The sequence below is a fragment of the Pogona vitticeps genome, chromosome 1 (assembly GCF_051106095.1).
Source record: "Pogona vitticeps strain Pit_001003342236 chromosome 1, PviZW2.1, whole genome shotgun sequence".
Lineage (NCBI taxonomy): Eukaryota > Metazoa > Chordata > Lepidosauria > Squamata > Agamidae > Pogona > Pogona vitticeps.
In genome coordinates this window covers 55,000,247-55,020,907 of record NC_135783.1, presented here as the reverse complement: position 1 = coordinate 55,020,907, position 20,661 = coordinate 55,000,247, and the positions used below count along the sequence as shown (strand labels likewise).

Sequence of the window (20,661 nt, the reverse complement as noted above, 5' to 3'; positions counted from 1 at the left end):
AACAAGACCTGGAGCTGACTGCGGTTCTGATCATCAGCTTCTCATAGCAAAATTCAAGCTTAGACTGAAGAGATTAGGAAAAACCACTGGGCCACTCAGGTATAATCTAAACCAAATCCCTTATGAATACACAGTGGAAGTAAAGAACAGATTTAAGGAACTAGATTTGGTGGACAGAGTGCCTGAAGAACTTTGGATAGAGGCTCGTAACATTGTCCAGGAGGCAGCAACGAAAACCATCCCAAAGAAAAGGAAATGCAAGAAAGCAAAGTGGCTGTCCAACGAGGCCTTAGAAATAGCAGAGAGGAGAAGGGAAGCAAAATGCAAGGGAGATAGGGAAAGTTACAGAAACTTGAATGCAGACTTCCAAAGAATAGCAAGGAGAGACAAGAGGGCCCTCTTAAATGAACAATGCAAAGAAATAGAGGAAGATAACAGAAAAGGAAAGACCAGAGATCTGTTCAGGAAAATTGGAGATATTAGAGGAACATTTTGCGCAAAGATGAACATGATAAAAGACAAAAATGGGAGGGACCTAACAGAAGCAGAAGACGTCAAGAAGAGGTGGCAAGAATACACAGAGGAATTATATCAGAAAGATTTGGATATCCCGGACAACCCAGACAATGTAGTTGCTGACCTTGAGCCAGACATCCTGGAGAGCGAAGTCAAGTGGGCCTTAGAAAGCCTGGCTAACAACAAGGCCAGTGGAGGTGATGGCATTCCAGTTGAACTATTTAAAATCTTGAAAGATGATGCTGTTAAGGTGCTACATTCAATATGCCAGCAAGTTTGGAAAACTCAACAGTGGCCAGAGGATTGGAAAAGATCAGTCTACATCCCAATCCCAAAGAAAGGCAGTGCCAAAGAATGCTCCAACTACCGTACAATTGCACTCATTTCACACGCTAGCAAGGTTATGCTCAAAATCCTACAAGGTAGGCTTCAGCAGTATGTGGACCGAGAACTCCCAGAAGTACAAGCTGGATTCCGAAGAGGCAGAGGAACTCGAGACCAAATTGCTAACTTGCGCTGGATTATGGAGAAAGCCAGAGAGTTCCAGAAAAATATCTACTTCTGCTTTATTGACTATGCGAAAGCCTTTGACTGTGTGGACCACAGCAAACTATGGCAAGTCCTTAAAGAAATGGGAGTGCCTGACCACTTTATCTGTCTCCTGAGAAACCTATATGTGGGACAGGAAGCAACAGTTAGAACTGGTCATCGAACAACTGAGTGGTTCAAAATTGGGAAAGGAGTACGGCAAGGCTGTATATTGTCCCCCAGCTTATTTAACTTATATGCAGAATACATCATGCGGAAGGCTGGACTGGAAGAAACCCAAGCCGGAATTAAGATTGCCGGAAGAAATATCAACAACCTCCGATATGCAGATGATACCACTCTGATGGCAGAAAGTGAGGAGGAATTAAAGAACCTTGTAATGAGAGTGAAAGAGGAGAGTGCAAAAAACGGTCTGAAACTCAACATCAAAAAAACTAAGATCATGGCCACTGGTCCCATCACCTCCTGGGAAATAGAAGGGTAAGATATGGAGGCAGTGTCAAATTTTATCTTCCTGGGCTCCATGATCACTGCAGATGGAGACAGCAGCCCTGAAATTAAAAGGCGCCTTCTTCTTGGGAGGAAAGCGATGACAAATCTTGACAGCATCTTGAAAAGCAGAGACATCACCTTGCCAACAAAAGTCCGAATAGTCAAAGCTATGGTTTTTCCTGTCATGATGTATGGAAGTGAGAGCTGGACCATAAAGAAAGCAGACCGCCAAAGAATTGATGCCTTTGAGTTGTGGTGCTGGAGGAGGCTCTTGAGAGTCCCCTGGACTGCAAGGAGAACAAACCTATCAGTTCTAAAGGAAATCAACCCTGAATGCTCACTTGAGGGACAGATCCTGAAGCTGAGGCTCCAGTACTTTGGCCATCTCATGAGAAGAAAAGAGTCCTTGGAAAAAACCTTGATGTTAGGAAGGTGTGATGGCAAGAGGAGAAGGGGACGACCGAGGATGAGATGGCTGGACAGTGTCTGCGAAGCAACCAACATGAACCTGACACAACTCCGGGAGGCAGTGGAGGACAGGAGGGCCTGGCGTGCTCTGGTCCATGGGGTCACGAAGAGTCGGACACGACTAAACGACTAAACACACACACACAGGAATACATGGGATCATAGGAAGCTGTGTTGTACTGATTAGATTACAATGGTGTGAAGGAACGATGTCAGATTATACATTTCTAGTGAAAGACCTATGCTATTATATTGTTGTTTCCATGTTCATTCAATAAAGATTTTTAAAAAAGATTAAGACCTTTGGTCAATCTAGCCAAGTATGATCAACTCTGACTAGTAGCAGGTCTCCAGGGTTTCCAGCAGGAGTCTCTGCTAGCTATACCTGGAGACTCTTCATTTCTCCCATCCATGTTCTTCATCAGGCACACACCTCCCTAGTTTCCAAAATCAGTGACAACCCTATTTAAGCATTATACTTGAAAGAATGTGCGGGCCTAAAAGAATGATGGAGAGGTTGGATGCAGTTACTAAGTCATTGAAATCTTTGCATGAAGAATCTGAAGCGGATAGGGCAGAGTCCTTGATCACATCACCAGTGTAAGCACATTGAGCTCAACATGCTTACTGTCTCTGACCTTCACATTCATCACTTGAAGATCTCACTGACATACAGGTCAGGAGGAGAATGGGGCAAGGTTTATATACATGCTTCTCTTCCCACCACTCACTTAGCTCTTTACACTGTTTCAGATGTAATGCCCGAATAGGGCTTAAGTATATCCACAGTGGTATCATACATAGCTATGTAAATATAATGCTATTTTTCCTCTAAAACGTGTTAAGAGGTTTTAATTTAATTTGTGCCCTGCAGATATGTTGTAAAGATTTGGACTGTGTCATAGATAATGAATCCAAAACAGATAATTGCAGTAGGAAACTAGAATGAGTGGCACACTGGCACCAGCCTCAGTATTATTCTGTATATGTATATGAAGCAAGATGGATTGTTTGAACAGTTGTAAGATTCTTGAATAGTTTATTTTCATCTACCTTGTTGTCACACTTGACTTATGGAAATCCTAATATGGCTTTTGGGGTGAATGAAGTATTTGAGGAGTGTATCTATGAAGATTCTCAGTCGTCCAGGTATGGTTATCTGAAAGCTGAGTCATGGCAACTGGACTTCTTTCATTTTAGGTTGAAACATTTCACTACTCATCCAAGCAGCTTCTTCAATCTGAGGAGAGTTGGTAGAAGATTCCTGATATATCCTCCATGATGGTTTCACTTCTCCCTGGTCTGAATAGGATCCTTAGAAGTAGAAAGGACTGGGGGTGAGGGATAATCCCACTTCTGCAGTCCTTCTCCACCCATTGTTATGGGTCATTGACAGTCATTAACAGATGAAAGGAGAGGATGATAAATAGGAGATCGATTGTATCTAAGGCCTCCAACCCTGTTGAGTGAGGAATTTTCTGTATGCACATGTAAGGCCTCCCTGACCCCTCTCTCAAACCATCTGTCTTCTCAGAGTACATTTTCTTCATCATATGAGTGTCCTTTGTTCTTCAAATGAAGGAACACTGCTGATTGTGGCCCTGAGCTATTGACCCTCCTGTGCTGGTCCATTCTCCTATTTAGTGGCTGTTTGGTTTCTCCAGTGTAGAGCTCTGAACACTCATTTTTGCATTGGACTGCATACACTAAATTGCTCCTGTTGTGTTTTGGTTTCCGGTCTTTTGGGTGCACGAGTCTCTGCCTTATGAAGTGCACAGGTATGTGGCGTTTACCAAAAATCCTTTTGAGCTTTTCAGACACACCCGCTATGTAAGGAATGGCCATGTTCTTCCATCAGCTCTGGGTCTCAGACTGTTCCATTGTCTTCCTGGGTTGGGACATTGCCTTGTGAAGGGCTGTTGTAATATGTCCATCTTATTAACTTCTGTGGAGGTGGGGGATGTTTTTTGCTATGTGGTTTAGCGTCCTAATGACCCCTAGTTTGTGTTGCAATGGGTGATGAGAATCAAATTGCAGGTATTGATCAGTTACTTCACCTACAGGGGTGACTTTTACAGACAGAAACATGATTGTGCCATGGGCTCTCCAGTGTTGCCCATTGTTGCCAACTTATGCATAGAAGTGGAAAAGAAGGCACTATTTTATTTATTTATTTATTTATTTATTTATTTATTTATTTATTTATTTATTTATTTATTTATTTATTTATTTATTTATTTATTTATTTATTTATTTATTTATTTATTTATTTTAATTTATATGCCGCCCACACTACCCAGAGGTCTCTGGGCGGCTTACAACAATTAAAATTCAATACAGTAAAAGATAAAATGATTAAAATACAATTAAAATACAATTAAAATTGCCATCGGACCCACAGCTAATATTATTTCAATTAAAAGCCTTCTGGAACAGGAAGGTTTTGACCTGGCGCCGAAATGTCATCAGCGTCGGCGCCAGACGAATCTCAGTCGGGAGGGCATTCCATAGTCTGGGGGCAGCTGCCGAAAAGGCCCTTTGTCTACAAGCCGTCCCTCTTACCTCCTTAAGGGACGGCTCTTTCTAAAGGGCCCCCTGGCTAGATCTTAACTGCCAGGTAGGTTCATATGGAAGGAGGCGGTCCTTCAGGTATCCAGGGCTCAAGCCGTTTAGGGCTTTATATGTCAAAACAAGCACTTTGAATTGGGCCTGGGCAGCAACTGGTAGCCAATGTAACTTATACAGAATCGGCTTGATATGTTCCCTGGCGGCTGCACCACTCACCAGCCATGCAGCTCGATTCTGGACCAGTTGCAGTCTCCGGACCGTCTTCAAAGGCAGCTCCACGTAGAGCGCATTGCAGTAATCTATGTGAGATGTTACCAGTGCATATGGGACTGTCATGAGACTCTGCTCTTCCAGGTAGGGCCCTAGCTGGCATAATTTCCAGAGCTGAAGGAAGGCACCCCTGGCCACCGAGTCCACCTGGGCTTCCAGTGTTAGACTGGGGTCCAGGAGCACCCCCAAGCTGCGGACCCTGTCCCTTAGGGGGAGTGTAACCCCATTCAGGGCAGGGAAATGGCCCTCCAGCCTGTCCGGTGAAGCACCCACTAACAGCACTAAACACCTTCCAGGGGACAACTCAGACCCATTGGTTCAGCTATGTGGACGACATCTGGGTGAAGATTAAGATTCAGGAAGTACAGGCCTTCACAGACCACATAAACACAGTGGACCCAAATATTAAGTTCACCAGGGAAGACACCACAGACAACCGGCCGGCTTTCCTGGACTGTGCAGTCATCATAGGATCAACCGGCAGTTTAGAAATAGAAATCTACAGAAAACCCACACACACTGATCAATACCTGTGATTTGAGGCCTTAGGTACAATCTGTCTCCTGTTTATCATGCTGCCTTTTCATCTGTCCCCAGAAGGATTAGGGACAGACACAAGAGAGACTGTCAACGACCCATGACAATGGGTGGAGAAGGACTGCAGAAGCGGGATTATTCCTCACACCCAGCCCTTTGTCCTTCTAAGGAGCCTGTTCAGACCAGGTTCCTCCTTAACAAATGTCCAGTCATGTCCGACTCTAGGGGACGGTGCTCATCCCCGTTTCCAAGCCATAGACAGTTTCTGTGGTCATGTGGCCAGTGCGACTAGACACATTACCTTCCCACCATGGTGGTACCTATTTATCTACTCACATTTTTACATGCTTTCAAACTGCTAGGTTGACAGGAGCTGGGACAAGCGACGGGAGCTCACTCCGCCACGTGGATTCAAACTGCTTAGCTTTTGACCTTGCAGCCCAAAAGCTTTGTGGTTTAACCCGCAGACCATGGGAAAGTGAAACCAATGTGGAAGATATATCAGGGACTTCCTACCAGCTCTCCTCAGACTGAAGAAGCTGCTTGGATGAGTAGCGAAATGTTTCAACCTAATAAGAAAGAAGTCTGGTTGCCATGACTCAGCTTCCTAATATTTGAGAATTGGTTTTACACGTTCTAACCCCCCAGTGGATTTCGTTGGATGAGCAAGAATTTAACCCAGTTCTCCTGAGTCTTAGTCCATCACTCTGTCCACTACACCATACAGGATGTTTGTGTATATCTTATCATGGTTAATTGATCTCCATTTTGATCCATGATGTCTTTTGATTAAAAGTAAAGGTTGCCCTTGACATTTAGTCCAGATGTGTCCGATTCTAGGGGGCGGTGCTCATCCCTGTTTCCAAGCCATAGAGCCAGCATTTGTCCATAGACAGTTTCCGTGGTCACGTGGCCAGTGCGACTAGGCACGGAACACCGTTACCTTCCCACCATGGTGGTATCTATCTACTTGCATTTTTACATGCTTTCGAACTGCTAGGTTGGCAGGAGCTGGGACAAGCGACGGGAGCTCACTCCATTGCATGGATTCGATCTTGGTCTTCTGACCTTGCAGCATATTGGCTGCTTGGTCTTCTGACCTTGCAGCATAGAGGCTTCTGCAGTTTAACCTACAGTGCCACCACGTCCCTTTAGACGTGATTAGAACCCCCAAATATCATTGACCTCTGTTTCTTTCAGATAAGTTCTTAATGGCAGCAGAAGAAAACAAAGTAGTATCTGTGCTAGTCCTTAAGAGAGAACACAGTCAAAATTTGTAGTTGGGCAAGACCTTTATTAGGACCAACAAAAATGTTATAAGAATCTGCAGGTGTCCAATTTCTTCCAAATTCTTCAGTAAGCTATGTGGGGCTAAAAGGGAGGACAGAAAAAGAAGTCAAATATAGACCAGAGTTAATTGCTAGAACTTCTAGCTCAATGTTTGAATTTCCTGTTTCTTCCCTACATACGTGACCCATTTAGTCCCTTGAAGAATTCTGAGAAATGTTTGTGGCATTTTAACTGTTCCTGTTAAAGGTACTGTCCAGCTGATTTTGTTTGTATTAGTATGTCTATCCATTTGTTTTCCTTTTGCTTACATGGAGGAATGATTAAAACGTAATATACTGTTGTTTTTAAAAACTCTTTCAATTTTAATTTTTCATTTTAGTATCCATTATATTGAGTGATAAACATAACTTACCACATGAAGGGGGGAAGTTAATCTTCTGATCCTGGAGATTTGTCATGTTGTAACACTACCTCAGTGACATTGGACTTTTGCTATTGTTTAGTTTGCTTCATAGCATTTTTTTGTTACAATATATACATATTGTAACATTATCTTTATACTTCCTGAGCTTGCTTTCCCCTCCACCTTTCTTTTTTCCATAGGTTAGAAAAAGAGAACATTCAGCACAGCAATAACAATGAGGCAAAGACCCGAGCCCTTCAGGCCCAGCAGAGAGAGCAGGAGCTAACACAGAAGATGCAGCAAATGGAAGCCCAGCATGATAAAACTGGTAGGTGGTAGGGAAAGATTAGAGCCTGGGCACTCACTCACAAGCCTGACCCACGCCTTACTGTGAAATGACATCAGGAACACCTGTAACCTTTGGCTGGCCGAAGGGAGCAGATGCTAACTACACCGGAGATTCCGAATTACATATTAGTTAGCGTTTAAAAGAGAAAATGGAAAGTATTGCCCACTGTCTGTTGATTTCAGAGTGCTGCTCTCACATCTGTTGCACCATCTGGATTATGAGTTTATTTACCTGTGTTCAAGAAATGTAAAGCTGAGAGGGACCACAACAAAGTAGAAAAACAAAGGACTTGTTTTTGGCTGGATTTTCAGGCACACATGTTATATAAAGAAAATAGCATCAGAAGCTCTGCAGGAAATGCTCTGAGCTTACAGTTAAAGTCTCCTGAATAGCATTGAACAGTTCCCACAGTACACACATTATAGCTACTCTAAAAGCTTAATGAGTTTGCTTCAGAATCCAAACTGGAGAAAAGCTTTAGCCATTAATCGGTACTTAATTCACTGTCGCAGCTGGATGTAATTCACTGGCTCCAAATTAATATGTTCCTTTATTTAATCTTTGCAGCTTCACACACATTTTTAGAATTTGTATACTTAGTCCTCCTCAAATCTAGATGGATCTTTAATCTTTTGCAGTAATGAGAACCTGAAGTATGCAGTTTAAATTGATAAATATGGGACATCATCAACAGCTGGCAGCATGACTGGAACCTGATGTGTTTCAATATTTTGGCCCAGCTGTCGTGTAATTCTTTACCTTTATAGTGTGAAAGTAAAATGGGTTTGCAGAAATGGTTGACAATCAGAATATTATATGTGGTCCTTTAATATTGGGGGTGGACCAATTGCTTTTTACATCCACATCAGAACCATACCATGAGCTTTAGAACTGCCAGAAATTTGCATATTTTAGCTGTGAGTTGTATTACTCACAGAAAATATGCATAATTTGCACATTTTCAAAACCAGAACTCTCAGACTACAGTTGGTGGATGTGTTGCTGTTGGCAATTCAGTGAGCGCTCAAGAATGCAATCAAATGTGTATGCAGACTATAAATGTTGCTGATCAGTTTATTAAGGCATGGATCATATATCCCTTATCCTCCCTGGGTCTGGTATGTCTTGCTTAACCAAATATTTACAGTGTATTAAAAGATAAAGGAAACAACAAAGAACTAATACCAGTTCCCATTAGATAATTTGTAAGTTCGTGCAAAGTAAGCGGTATCATTGGGTGCCAACCGTTATCTGGATATGTAGGTTAGACGTGGAAGGATGTAGAAGGCAGACACTGATCTGTGTGGTTTCCCCTATCAAGTACAATGTGAATCTTAGTATTCAATGCAAATGCCTGAGTATATAGGTTTTAGTAGCACAAAAAGGGGGTAGGAGAAATCCTGTGAAGTAAGAGTGACTTATATAGACATTTATTTGTGCAAGTTTGTTAAAATATTTATGTACTATGTTTCTAACAGCTCAAAGCCATTTGTATCAAATTTGCATACAACCTCCACAGTACTCATTAAAAGCAATATGCTTAGGACATGCTTCAGTCCTGATTTTACATCCTGTCTGTAACCTACATGCCTCTGCAGGATAAAAACAGGTCCCAGGTTTTTGCTAGGGTGTGTGACAATTCTACTGTATAATAATAAACAGCTTTCATTTTTCATGAGTTGGAGACAAAAGATACGTTCATCTATTCTACAGTGTGCCTGTTGTTTCTGTTGCTAATTTATGACCCTCAAAGCATATTGTATATTTGTGTTTTAGCAACAGTGTATACTCATACGGTAGTTATATCATTGTACCCGACCTGGATTTGTTGTATACGGCCAGTAGTATATAAGCATTTTTAAAAATTAAAATTGACATTTTCAACCTGGCTTTGTAGACAGCTCTTCAGTATAGGCTGAGCACTACCTTAGTTACCTGTTTTGTTCTGCTGCTATTGCAGAAGCAATAATAAAATGGTTGTTGTGGGTTTTTCAGGCTCTTTGGGCGTGTTCTGAAGGTTGTTCTTCCTGACATTTCGCCAGTCTCTGTGGCCAGCATCTTCAGAGGAACAGGAGTAGGAACTCTGTCCATGCTCTGTTGCTGTTTGTTGGGTGGTTGAGTATTTATAGCTGTGGGAACAGCTTTTGACCTTTTCAGGAGATAGGGTGATGATGGTGACCTTTTGCAGGCTGTATTTTTCCAGTGCTGGGAGCCAGGCCTTATTAAGTTTTAGACTTTCCTCTTTTTTGTTGAAGCTCTGCTGGTGTTTATGGATTTCAATGGCTTCCCTGTGCACTCTAACATAATGATTGCTGGTGCTGTCCAGTACTTCAGTATTTTGAAATAGAATTTCATGTCTGGCTTATTTTAGGGCATGTTCAGCTACTGCTGATTTTTCCGGTTGTTTTAGTCTGCAGTGCCTCTCATGTTCTTTGATTCTGGTATGAATGCTGCATTCCTACAGCCACCCTCCTACAGACCCATATTGGACAAACCTCATCCTACATCAAAGACTCAGGACATTTCATAAGCAAGATTAGCAAGCTAAAACTCAAGCCCGGAGACAGACTGATCAGCTTTGATGTAGTATCCCTATTCACCAAGGTACCAATAAAGGACACTCTGACACTCCTCCAGCGGATCTTTCCAGAAGATATCAAGGCCCTTTTCCAACACTGCTTAACAACCAGCTACTTTCAGTGGGACGAGTTCTATGAACAGACAGATGGAGTGGCCATGGGAAGCGCCCTCAGCCTGGTTATAGCAAACTTCTACATGGAACATTTCGAAAACAGGGCCTGGCTTCGGTACCCTTCACACCCACATTCTGGTTCTGATACATGGATGACACCTTTGCAATTTGTAACCACGGTGAAGGAACTGGAAGAATTTCTAAACCATCTTAACAGCATCCAACCAAATACACAATTCACCATGGAAAAAGAAATAGAGGGCCAACTCCCTTTCTTAGATGTCATGGTCATACACAGAACTGACCTCCTATTGGGACACAAGGTCTACAGAAAACCCACCCACACAGACTGGTACCTACACAAAAACTCCAACCACTAAACACGACAAAAAAGAGGCATAATCAAACTACTGGTAAACCGTGCAAATCAGAACTGTGAAGCTCAATTTCTCAGCACCGAACTCAACCATCTGAATTGGGCCCTACAGGCGAATGGCTGTTCCAAGAATGAAATCAAAAGAGCCATCAAACCACTACACTAGAGTGGGAATCTACAGAATGTTACCAGTGGTAAAATCCCAGTTTATGGGTTGCTTAGCTGCGTTCTGTATTCTTGGAACAGAGATATCTTGCTGTACTGATCCCTCTTTTTTCAGACCAACAGCCATTTCATTTCAAACTATACGGCCTGAATTATGCAGGAATGACACAAAACAGGTTCTTCTTAGCTAAAAATGAATGTGATTTTTGTTTGTTTTATGACTTCATTCTACAGACATATATTAGAGGGAAAGGGACTATTTGTGACATCTCTCTGCATTCCATGCAGTGCTTCTGTCTATAAACAGCTGGAACTTGACACAGATATTCAGAACAAGCCATTTAGGCTGTCTTCCCTTATTAGCAAATCTCACTTAATTCTCTTGCATTAGGCATTGGTTCTTTGTGACCATTGATGTTTCTAACGTAAGTAACAAGACTGGAAAGCAAAGCTGTACAAAAACATTTCATTTCAGCATCAGTTATATTAAATTGGTTCATGGATTCAAGGGTCTGAGTGTTTTTATTTTGCTGTATGTTGTGTAGATTACAGTATTATATTTTCACACAAGCATTTGCTAGTAGTTCTTGCAGCACTCTCTCATGTCCTGAATTAGTGAATTGAAAATTTCAGAATTTTAGGCAGAGGAAGAGCAATCTGGGAATTTGTGGGGAACTGAGATACTCACAGAAAAATTCCAAATCTGGATGGTGTAGCATTATCCATGTTTTTTTCTGACACATAATATACATTATTGTCTTCATTTCAAAACGCTTGATGTACTCTTTCGGGACATTAGAGCTGGTAAGCATTCATAGTACGAAGGTCAAGGGGAGACTTCATATTATTCAACCATTTATGTATAGTAGTCCTATTATATAATGTCTGCCTCTCTGTTTTCTATACAGTGGTGCCTCATATAGCGAGGTTAATCTGTTCCGGATTAACCTTCGCTATGGCGAAACATCGCTGTACGGAACGTAAAAGCCCATTGGAATGCATTAAACTTAGTTTAATGCGTTCCAATAGGCTGCAAAACTCACCGTTCAGCGAGGTTGCTCCATTGCGGCAGCCATTTTCGCGCCCTCGGTAAGTGAGGGGGGGCGCGAAAACGCTGCGCGTAGCCATTTCAGGGCTTCCGGCGGCCATTTTGGAGCCGCCGAACAGCTGATCCGCAGCATCGCTTTGCGAAGATTCGCTTTGCGAAGATTTTGCCCATAGGGGCCATTGGTATGCGATCACATTTGCGATCGCTAAAACCTAATGGCTATGCGATTTCGTCGTTCTGTGGTGCACTCATTAAGCGAGGCACCACTGTACTTGGGCGTTCTCTCTGCATACTCTACTACTTTGCCTTTGCTGATGTTCTGCATATTCTTCTATATTTTCCATGATGTACCCAGATTACAAATCTGATTACAGGGTAACTTCCAACTATTTTATGGTGAAATGATTTTGTTTACATCAAGTTTCAGAACAGGAGAATAAATGTATTCCCAAGTAAAGATTTTTAACATATAGACTGGAGTAGCTAGGGATGGGACAGACAGCGTCAGTAGCGGAACATAACATGAAAAATTTGCAGACATAATTGTGATGTGTTTTGATATCACTGTTTTGATTTAAAACTTGACTTTAAACTGAAATGATGGGTAAGGCATGAAGATAGGCCATTATACAAGCATAAATGTTTATCTTCCCATTAGATACATGAGATACTACAAAACAGTTTGGGAGTATAATGTTTCCCAAGAGCATTATATTTTGAAATTTATGTAGGAAACACTTAATGGCCCATATACTCTGACATAACTATGCCATGCATAAATAGTGATGACATCATGACCTGGCAATGTTAATTTTTATTTTAGTTTAATTTAAAACTTCCTCTTCTGCCCCTCTTTTAGGCTTTGAGGATTCAGTGGCAATTTTCTGTTATTAAAGACTTCCCTAGGGCAATAGGGATCCCTAAGGACTTCAGCATCTGAAAGGGGAGATAGGATGTTTTAAATTAAATTAAAATAAAGATTAACATCATTCGGTAGGGACATGACCACCATACAGTGGTGCCTCGCATAACGAGCGCACTGTATAACGACGAATCCGCATAGCGATCCCTTCTCCAGGATCGCTAATGCGGAGGCATAGCGTCCATCCCTATGGAAAAAACTCACTTACCGAAGACGGGTGCCAGGAAGGAGCCGCCGCGAGAGTGATGCAGGGCCGCGCTGGCCGGGAAGAGGAAGGCAGACTGCAAGGCAGGCAGGTGAAGGGAGGGAAGCCGCGCATTCGCGCGTCCTCCCCCCCACTTTCCCTCTTCCTCCTCGTCCTTCTCCTGCCGCCCCCAGGGACGAAGGCAGGCTGCAAGGCAGGCAGGCGAAGGGAGGGAAGCCGCACATTCGCGCGTCCTCCCCCCCCCACTTTTCCTCTTCCTCCTCGTCCTTCTCCTGACGCCCCCAGGGACGAAGGCAGGCTGCGAGGCAGGCAGGCGAAGGGAGGGAAGTCGCGCGCTCGCGTGTCCTCCCCCCCACTTTCCCTCTTCTCCTCCTCTTGCTGCCGACCCCCCAAACCTCCCACAGAGTTGGGCGATCAGCTGTTTGGCGGTTCTAAAATGGCTGCCGGACACCCGAAATGGCCACATGCAGCGTTTTCGCGCCCTCCCCTCGCTTACCGAGGGCGCGAAAATGGCTGCCGCTATGGAGGAAACTTTGCTGAACGGTAAGTTTAGGGCCAGTGGGCTTTTACGTTCCATTTAGCGACGATTTCACATAGCGAGAACGGATTAACCTCGCTATGCGGGGCACCACTGTATATGTAGTGTTGTTGTGCCAGCTGGATTTCAGCCAGTGTGTGACTATTTGCTATGGTTCCTACATAGAAGTATTTTTCATGTAGAAATTCTGTTTTGCTTGAATACTATTAAAGTGGCATGGCTTCCTGCTCACAAGAGGTGAACTGGGAGCCCTTTTGTAATTTTTTTTAGGACTGCAGTCTTGGAACACCAGAATATTTTCATGAAGGGGCCCTTACCATAGTTTCTCCTTATGTTTTCTGTGGATCACAGCTTTGAGTTTTCTGCATTTGTATAGCATAGTTCCAGTACCTTCCTAGCTGAGCCACTGGGTTTTGGAAAGAACCCTGCCCACACCAGTCATGTAATATGTTATTCCCTCCAATTACTTCAATTCCTTTTAATCTGCTAATCATTCAGCAGTATTTGTTCTCTGTAATTTGACCACTTTTCTATATGTAACTATTCTTCTTTTTCCTTCATCCTCTTCTATTCTTATAATTCTGTTTTTTTTAAAGTAATTTAGCTTCTTTTCTCCCTTGCTACCCTAATACTCCCTCCCCTTTTATGGCACCAAAGAAAATTTCCTCCTGTGGGATGAAGGTCACATTGACTGATAGACACTCTTAATGCCTTTTGTGCTTGGGTGAACAGTGTAACATAAAAGACTTATATATAATAATCTTATATAATAATCTTTGAACTGCAGAACTGGAATGGACCCTATGGATCATCAAGTGTAGCCCCTGTCAGGGAGGCACAGTCGGGGGTCCCAACCTTTGGCTCCACAGCTGGATATGAAATCAATGAGCTGTGCAGCAGTTCTTGTCATGCCTTTAGCTTTCAAGGACAAAAAAATGAGGCCAGACTCAAGTCATATCCTAAGGCCTTATCATTCCATCATCTGCTAAATTCATTTATATTTGCTTACTACCACCACAAAAATTCTTCAAAAAACTGTTGATGGCCACTACTGGCATGGAAACAACAAAAACCCCAGTACCAATGGATGCATATATGATGCCACCTCTCTTGAAAAGGATGATTTCAGTACTGAACCCAGACTGGCAAGAACCATTTCAATATGTCTACTGAAGAGAAGCAATACCTGCCACTTCCAACTGGGGAACTGAAGAATAAGAAAAAAGACAACAAATCCAAGCATGGCAATTCTAATGGGTTGCATTTCACCCATAGAAATCCAGCTACTTCCAACAAGTTCTCAAAACTTTGCCCCCAGCATTACAGAAGGATGCCATCATACCCTCGTCAAAGAAATATCAACATGATACTGGTGCACCATAGGATCCTATGATATAGAGACATATCTCCCCCATTTGGAGGGATAAATCCTGGACTTCATCCCTTTCCGTAGACTGTGATCCTTCAGAATTATACCACAGTTCTCCATTGGTGAGATGTAGTATCTCAGAAACAATACTGAACTCACTGAGGTGACTGTTCATGTCAATCAATTACAGCATCAAGGAAATCTCAGTGCCAAACTTAATGACAATCACAAGGCTACACCCAAGCAAAAAGATACTCTTATTGGTCACACTCTCAATATGTCAGTTGGGATCATAACATTCCTACTGTTCCCCATCTTGTTGCTGGGACTGTTGGTCCCAAGACAGCCATGTCACTATCTTCAATGAGGGTTAGAAGACAATCCCTGCTATCACATTTGAACATGGCACAATTGAGACAAATACTCCTTTTGATGCCATTCACCAGATTGTTGATGCTGTTCTCCTAGAACCATGTTGACAATCTCATGAGCAGTGGAAACACATTCAGAAAACTGCCCATCAAGTACAGCTTTAATGTATTCGCGAAGGCTTTCATGGCTGGGATCTAATGGTTGTTGTGGGTTTTTTGGGCTCTTTGGCCATGTTCTGAAGGTTGTTCTTCCTGACGTTTTGCCAGTCTCTGTGGCCGGCATCTTCAGAGGACTGGAGTAGGAACAGCCACAGAGACTGGCGAAACATCAGGAAGAACAACCTTCAGAACATGGCTAGAGCCTGAAAAACCCACAACTACTACAGCTTTGTTAACCACACCATCTAACACTACAACCATCACCCAATCCATTTTGGTCTCAGTCCCATAGGTACCAGTGGCAGCTCCAACTATGAAGTTGACAGCAGCACCTCATCAGCCAAGCATGTCAGCTTTAGCATCAGTTTTATCTCACTCCTTGGTTCCTGTTCAGGCTTATTCCATGATACAGATACCAGTCACAGCTTTAATAATATCAGCAGTTCATTTGCTTAATACCTTTCTCTTGTCTGAGGCTATATCATTTGCCATTCATTTGGACCAGACAGTGGGACCCTCAAATGTCCCAAACAACCCATCAGATTTGGACAGTGATCCAAAGACATCCAAGGAATACCAGTCTGATTCTTCAACGTGTCCTCTATGAATCCACGCCAGTGGGTTAAGACAGCGCCTGCGCTGGCCTCTCAGAACTTTCTAGAGCTATAAGAAAAATAACAAAGTTTGAGTTGCCCTGTATTGCGCATGCTCCGTCAGCCAAACTCAGTTCCATTTTTCCGCCCGCGGAATTGGAACCCCTTGGTTAGAGCTGCGTTAAAAACTTATTTCTTCATCATGTATTTGACCTGGAATTGGCTTTTCGACCTCCCTATCTCTGTTGCCCTGACTACGGACCGTTTTGACTTCTCTTCTGCCTCTGGCGATAGTGCAAGTACTCTAAATTGACTGTAATTGCTGCCTATTTACCACTCGCTGAGGCGCCACACGCCTAACGGACCTGTTCTATTATCATCTCATCAGCTAGTTTCCTGCTTCTATCACAGGGGTCTCAAACATGTGGCCCGGGGGCCATTTGTGGCCTGCCAGATGATAGTTTGTGGCCCTCGCCTTGCCTGCCCCCCGAAGCGCCCACATGTCCTCTGCTGTCAAGAGTAAAAAAAAGCCTTGCCTCGCTTGCCGGCTCTCTCCCAAGACAGCGCCTCTTGCACCCTCCATCCAGAACTGCAGCCTGCCAGCCAGCTCACCTGTCTGCCAGCTGGCAAGCTGCAGTACCAGATGGAGGATGCAAGAGGCACTGTCTTGGGAGAGAGCCGGCGAGCAAGGCATACTGCCGGCCCTTTTCTCTGAGTACCCGAGCTGCCGCCGAGTGATGCCTGAGAGCGGAACTTGCTCCTGGCCTGTCCTTGAAGAGCACCTCCAAGTCACCAACAGCAGCTGCCGCCACCGCCGCCTCTTCCAGGGAAGCAGTTCTCTGGCTCTTTCTCTCTCAGCACCCCCAGCACCAGCCCAGCCAGCGGCCGCCTCAGCACCCAGCAGTGCTTCCTGCTCCTCCTCCTCCTCCTCTTCATCCTGCTTCAGCCACCTCAGCTCTGGAAGCTGCCTGGGCTGGCCTTGCAAAGTTTGCTCCTCTGTCATGGTGGGGGTAGCTGCTGCTGCTGAGTGCGCCTTTTTTGAGGGGGCCCCTCAGAGGAAGGTTGCCAGACCTCTGTGTGTATGTGTGTTTGTGTGCAAGCGTGCGCGCATCTGCACCTGTGGCGGCCCTGCCCCGTTCTGCTTAATTTTGCAGGTCCTGGTGGAGGCTTTTCTCCTTTGGCAAGGCAAATTCTGTGAGGGTTTTAAAATTTTTTTATGTCATGCCCTCTCCCCCTTCCGGCTGGGTGGTCGCCAGCACTCCCTCCCTTCTCCACTTCTTTGTCCTCCTGCTGCTGGTACTAGTGAAGAAGGAGACGGAGGAGGTCATGGCCAGCAACGAGGGCTCGCACGCCCCTCCTCCTCCTCCTCCTGCTCGGAGCCCCAGGTGGGCTAAGGAAACTCCTGGGTGGCTTCCTCGTGCTCTTGCTCTGCTTGGCAGAAAATCTGATGCAGCCCAGCTTCACCCAGACTCTGCCTCCAGCGGCCCCCAGGTAAATTGAGTTTGAGACCCCTGTTCTATCAGCTTATGTCACCTAAAAGAGGACCATTTAGCCGTAGTTCGTCCTGTTCTACAAAGCTTCCTTTCCAAGACAGAAATTCCCTTTGCATTTTCTCTTTGGCAGAGACTCACTTAACTACCCACTGCAAACACTGCAAGGACTTCACTAAAGCTACCCTCAAGGCTCGCCAACAATGCCTAAATACTTTTTGTGGAATCAAACCCTATCTGCTTCACAACCATTGGACATGGAGGCTGCCCAGTCTACATCCTCGGTCCGTTCTGAAGTCAGAGTGGTTTCTCCACCACCTCCTCAGCCTTCTAAAGAGAAGCCTAAGGAAAAGCCTAAGGAAAAGCCGACAACCAAGAAGGCACTTACCAGTTCGTCGGCTCCATCCACATCCTCTGTTCCATCGACATCCCAGAAGCTGAAACAGAAGAAGAGAACGGTTAAATCTAAAACTAAGTCCAAGGAACTCACCTTGGTTGTGCCTCCCGTTTCAATATCTCTTCCTTCACCCCTACTTGAGGACTCTTCTCGGGACCGAGATTCGACATCGGAAATGGGTGCCTCTTTACCACCTCGACAGGAACCCCCTGTCAACATTGAGAGGTCACCAACTGCTAGCCAGCTAGATCAAACCATTGCTGGTATAGCTAATGCCCCTCATTGCTCTTCTGAATCGTCCTTGACATTGAGAGACCACAGAAGAAGGAGAAAGAGGGCTCGCTATGCCTCGTCTTCATCTTCACCTTCTGTCTCGCCACTGAGAAAACATCGATACCGAAAACCTCTTGGTGTTGATACTCATAGACCATCGACGTCGACAGGGCAAAAAGCATCCACGTCGACGGGTCATAAGACCAAGGATCAGTCTACAGAGCTTTGACCCTCTCAACCTACCATGCCTCAAAGACCTACTATTGAGACAGACAGAGGACAACATCCTAGCATTTTTCCTGTCTCTGACGATGAACACCAGGTCTCTGGAGACTCCTCTGAACAGGAAGAGGAGATGACATCTGAGGCCTCCCTAGAGACACCTCTACCAGGGGAACCCTTGGGGTCGGATGCCGCAGACATCTACCCATCCTCACCATCTGAGGACTTCTCTTCCTACACACAGATGGTTTCCCGGATGGCAACCACCTTAAGATTAGAAACTGAAAAATCACCCATACATGAGGATGATTTCATCTTCAGTGACATCAACAAGGAGAGGTCTCATCTTGTCAGTCTCTCCTGTGTACCTGAGTTACTGGACCTAATTATGGAATACTGGGAACATCCTGCTAATTCCACTTCCATGTCCAGGAGAACTGAAAACCTTTACCGCATTCATGGACCCAAAACCTCCTTATTATTATTAAAGCATCCCACTCCAAACTCACTGGTAGTGGAATCCAGTGCTTCAAAAATTCCTGCTAAAGGCCATGCTACCCCTTCCAATAAGGAGGGTAGGAAACTGGAAGTTTTGGGACGCCGACTGTATACCATGACTACCTTTGTCCTAAGAGCAATTAACTACTTAGTAGCCATGGGTGCTTACCAGAAGCAACTCTGGTCTAGGGTTTTGCCAGCTTTGCAAGTCGCACCAGAGGATATTAGGCAACTGTGCCTCAATGCTCATGCTGAAGCTTTAACAGTTTCCAAACACCCAACACTTGGCATGCCGCCACATTGCGGATGCCACTGCAAGAAATCTTGCCTCTATCATCACTTTAAGACGCCATGCTTGGCTGAGATCAGCCAATATCATGGAAGATATTAAAACTAGGATCAAAAACTTACCTTTCGATGCCTCCGGTTTATTCAGTGAAAAAACAGATGAGAATCTTGAGAACCTGCATAAGAGTAAGAAGACAGCAAAATCTTACTCCATACAACAACAGCCAAGGACTGCAAAGTTTCAGTGCTGTTCTAAATATTCCCAACAATCCTACCAGCAGTCCACATCTACCTATTACCGTTCCTTCAGGAACCAGGGTCAGCCAAGGTCTTCTCAAGCCTCTTCATCAACCTCTAGCTTCAAGCCTCAGTCAAACCTTAAACAGCAGTCCTACAAAGCACCTGGTACGAAGTCTAAACAATATCTTTGACTTCACCAGAACCATCTCAGGTGTCGACCACACAACCCGCCTGTCTACTCATCTTCACAACTGGCTCAGGATAACACAAGACTCCTGGGTCTTAAACATTATAAGCTCAGGTTACCGGCTGGAGTTTATAGAATTGCCTCCTAGGGTGGGTCAAGCCTACATCATTCGATCCCATCCTAGAAAAAGAGATTCTCACCCTTCTTGCAAAACAAGCCATCTAGAAGGTACCAAACCGGGACATACAAAATGGGTTTTACTCCCGGTACTTCACGGTACCCAAGAAAGATGGCAACTGGATCTGAGGGACTTAAATACCTACCTCAAGCCACGTCATTTCAGGATGGTCACCTTAGAAGCAATAATTCACCTGTTGAAGAGAGAATGGTTTGTTGTTGTGGATCTAAAAGATGCGTATTTCCACATCACCATCCATCAAAAGTACAGGAAATACCGGCGTCTAATCTTCATGGACACCATTTAGCAATATGTGGCTCTTCCATTCGGCCTCTCAACAGCTCCGAGGACCTTCACCAAATGCATGGCCCCGGTCGCAGCTTACCTCCGTCTACAACGGATACAGATTTACCCATATATTGATGACTGGCTGATCGTGTCCAAATCCAAAGCAAGAGTGGTCAAGGACACACAGCATGTTCTTCACATTCTACAAGCGCTAGGCCTGTCGATAAACTACGAAAAGTCCCACTTGGAACCATCTCAAGTGATGGACTACATCGGGGCAAGACTGGACTCAGTCCATGCTCGCATGTTTCTACCTCCAGAGCGCATACGAAAAATAAGAAGGGCAGTTCAGAAATTCAAGCCCCAGGGCAGAGTGTCAGCGAAACTTGCACATCTTCTGGGTCTCATGGCATCAACAACTTGCATCTTATCCCACGCTCGCCTCAAGATGCGCTCCCTCCAATCTTGGTTGCTCGCTACTCTACAAATACAAGTGGCAAAACTTTCTCAAGTTCACTGAGGAGTGCAAGTTGCAATCTTCACCTGTGGCCTTGTCTACGCCCCTTCTCTATCTCCGGTATCTGTTTGACTTGGGACTTTCCAAGTCTACCTTAAAGGTTTACACTTCAACTATTGTTGCCTTTCAGCCCCCATGGCTCTGAATCATTCAGGTGGTTTTCGCATCCCACACTAAAAGCTTTCTTCAAGGCTCTGCCCAGT

The 20,661-nt window shown here is 44.4% G+C and overlaps 1 protein-coding gene across 11 annotated transcripts in view; it reads left to right on the top strand.

The window, feature by feature from the left end:
* The window catches only part of SDCCAG8 (SHH signaling and ciliogenesis regulator SDCCAG8), a 173,101-nt gene that overhangs the window by 77,008 nt on the left and 75,432 nt on the right, over positions 1–20,661 (top strand). For 10 of the 11 annotated variants that reach the window (XR_013540465.1, XR_013540464.1, XM_072993154.2 and 7 more), the window contains one exon: positions 7,294–7,421. Coding sequence is in view for 9 of the 11 variants with exons in the window: in XM_072993154.2 (XP_072849255.2) it covers positions 7,294–7,421 (128 nt within the window). In the remaining 2 variants the exon portion in view is untranslated. Of the gene's footprint in view, positions 1–7,293; positions 7,422–9,852; positions 11,176–20,661 lie in introns of those variants that run through there. The other variant, XM_072993158.2, reaches the window with a different exon arrangement.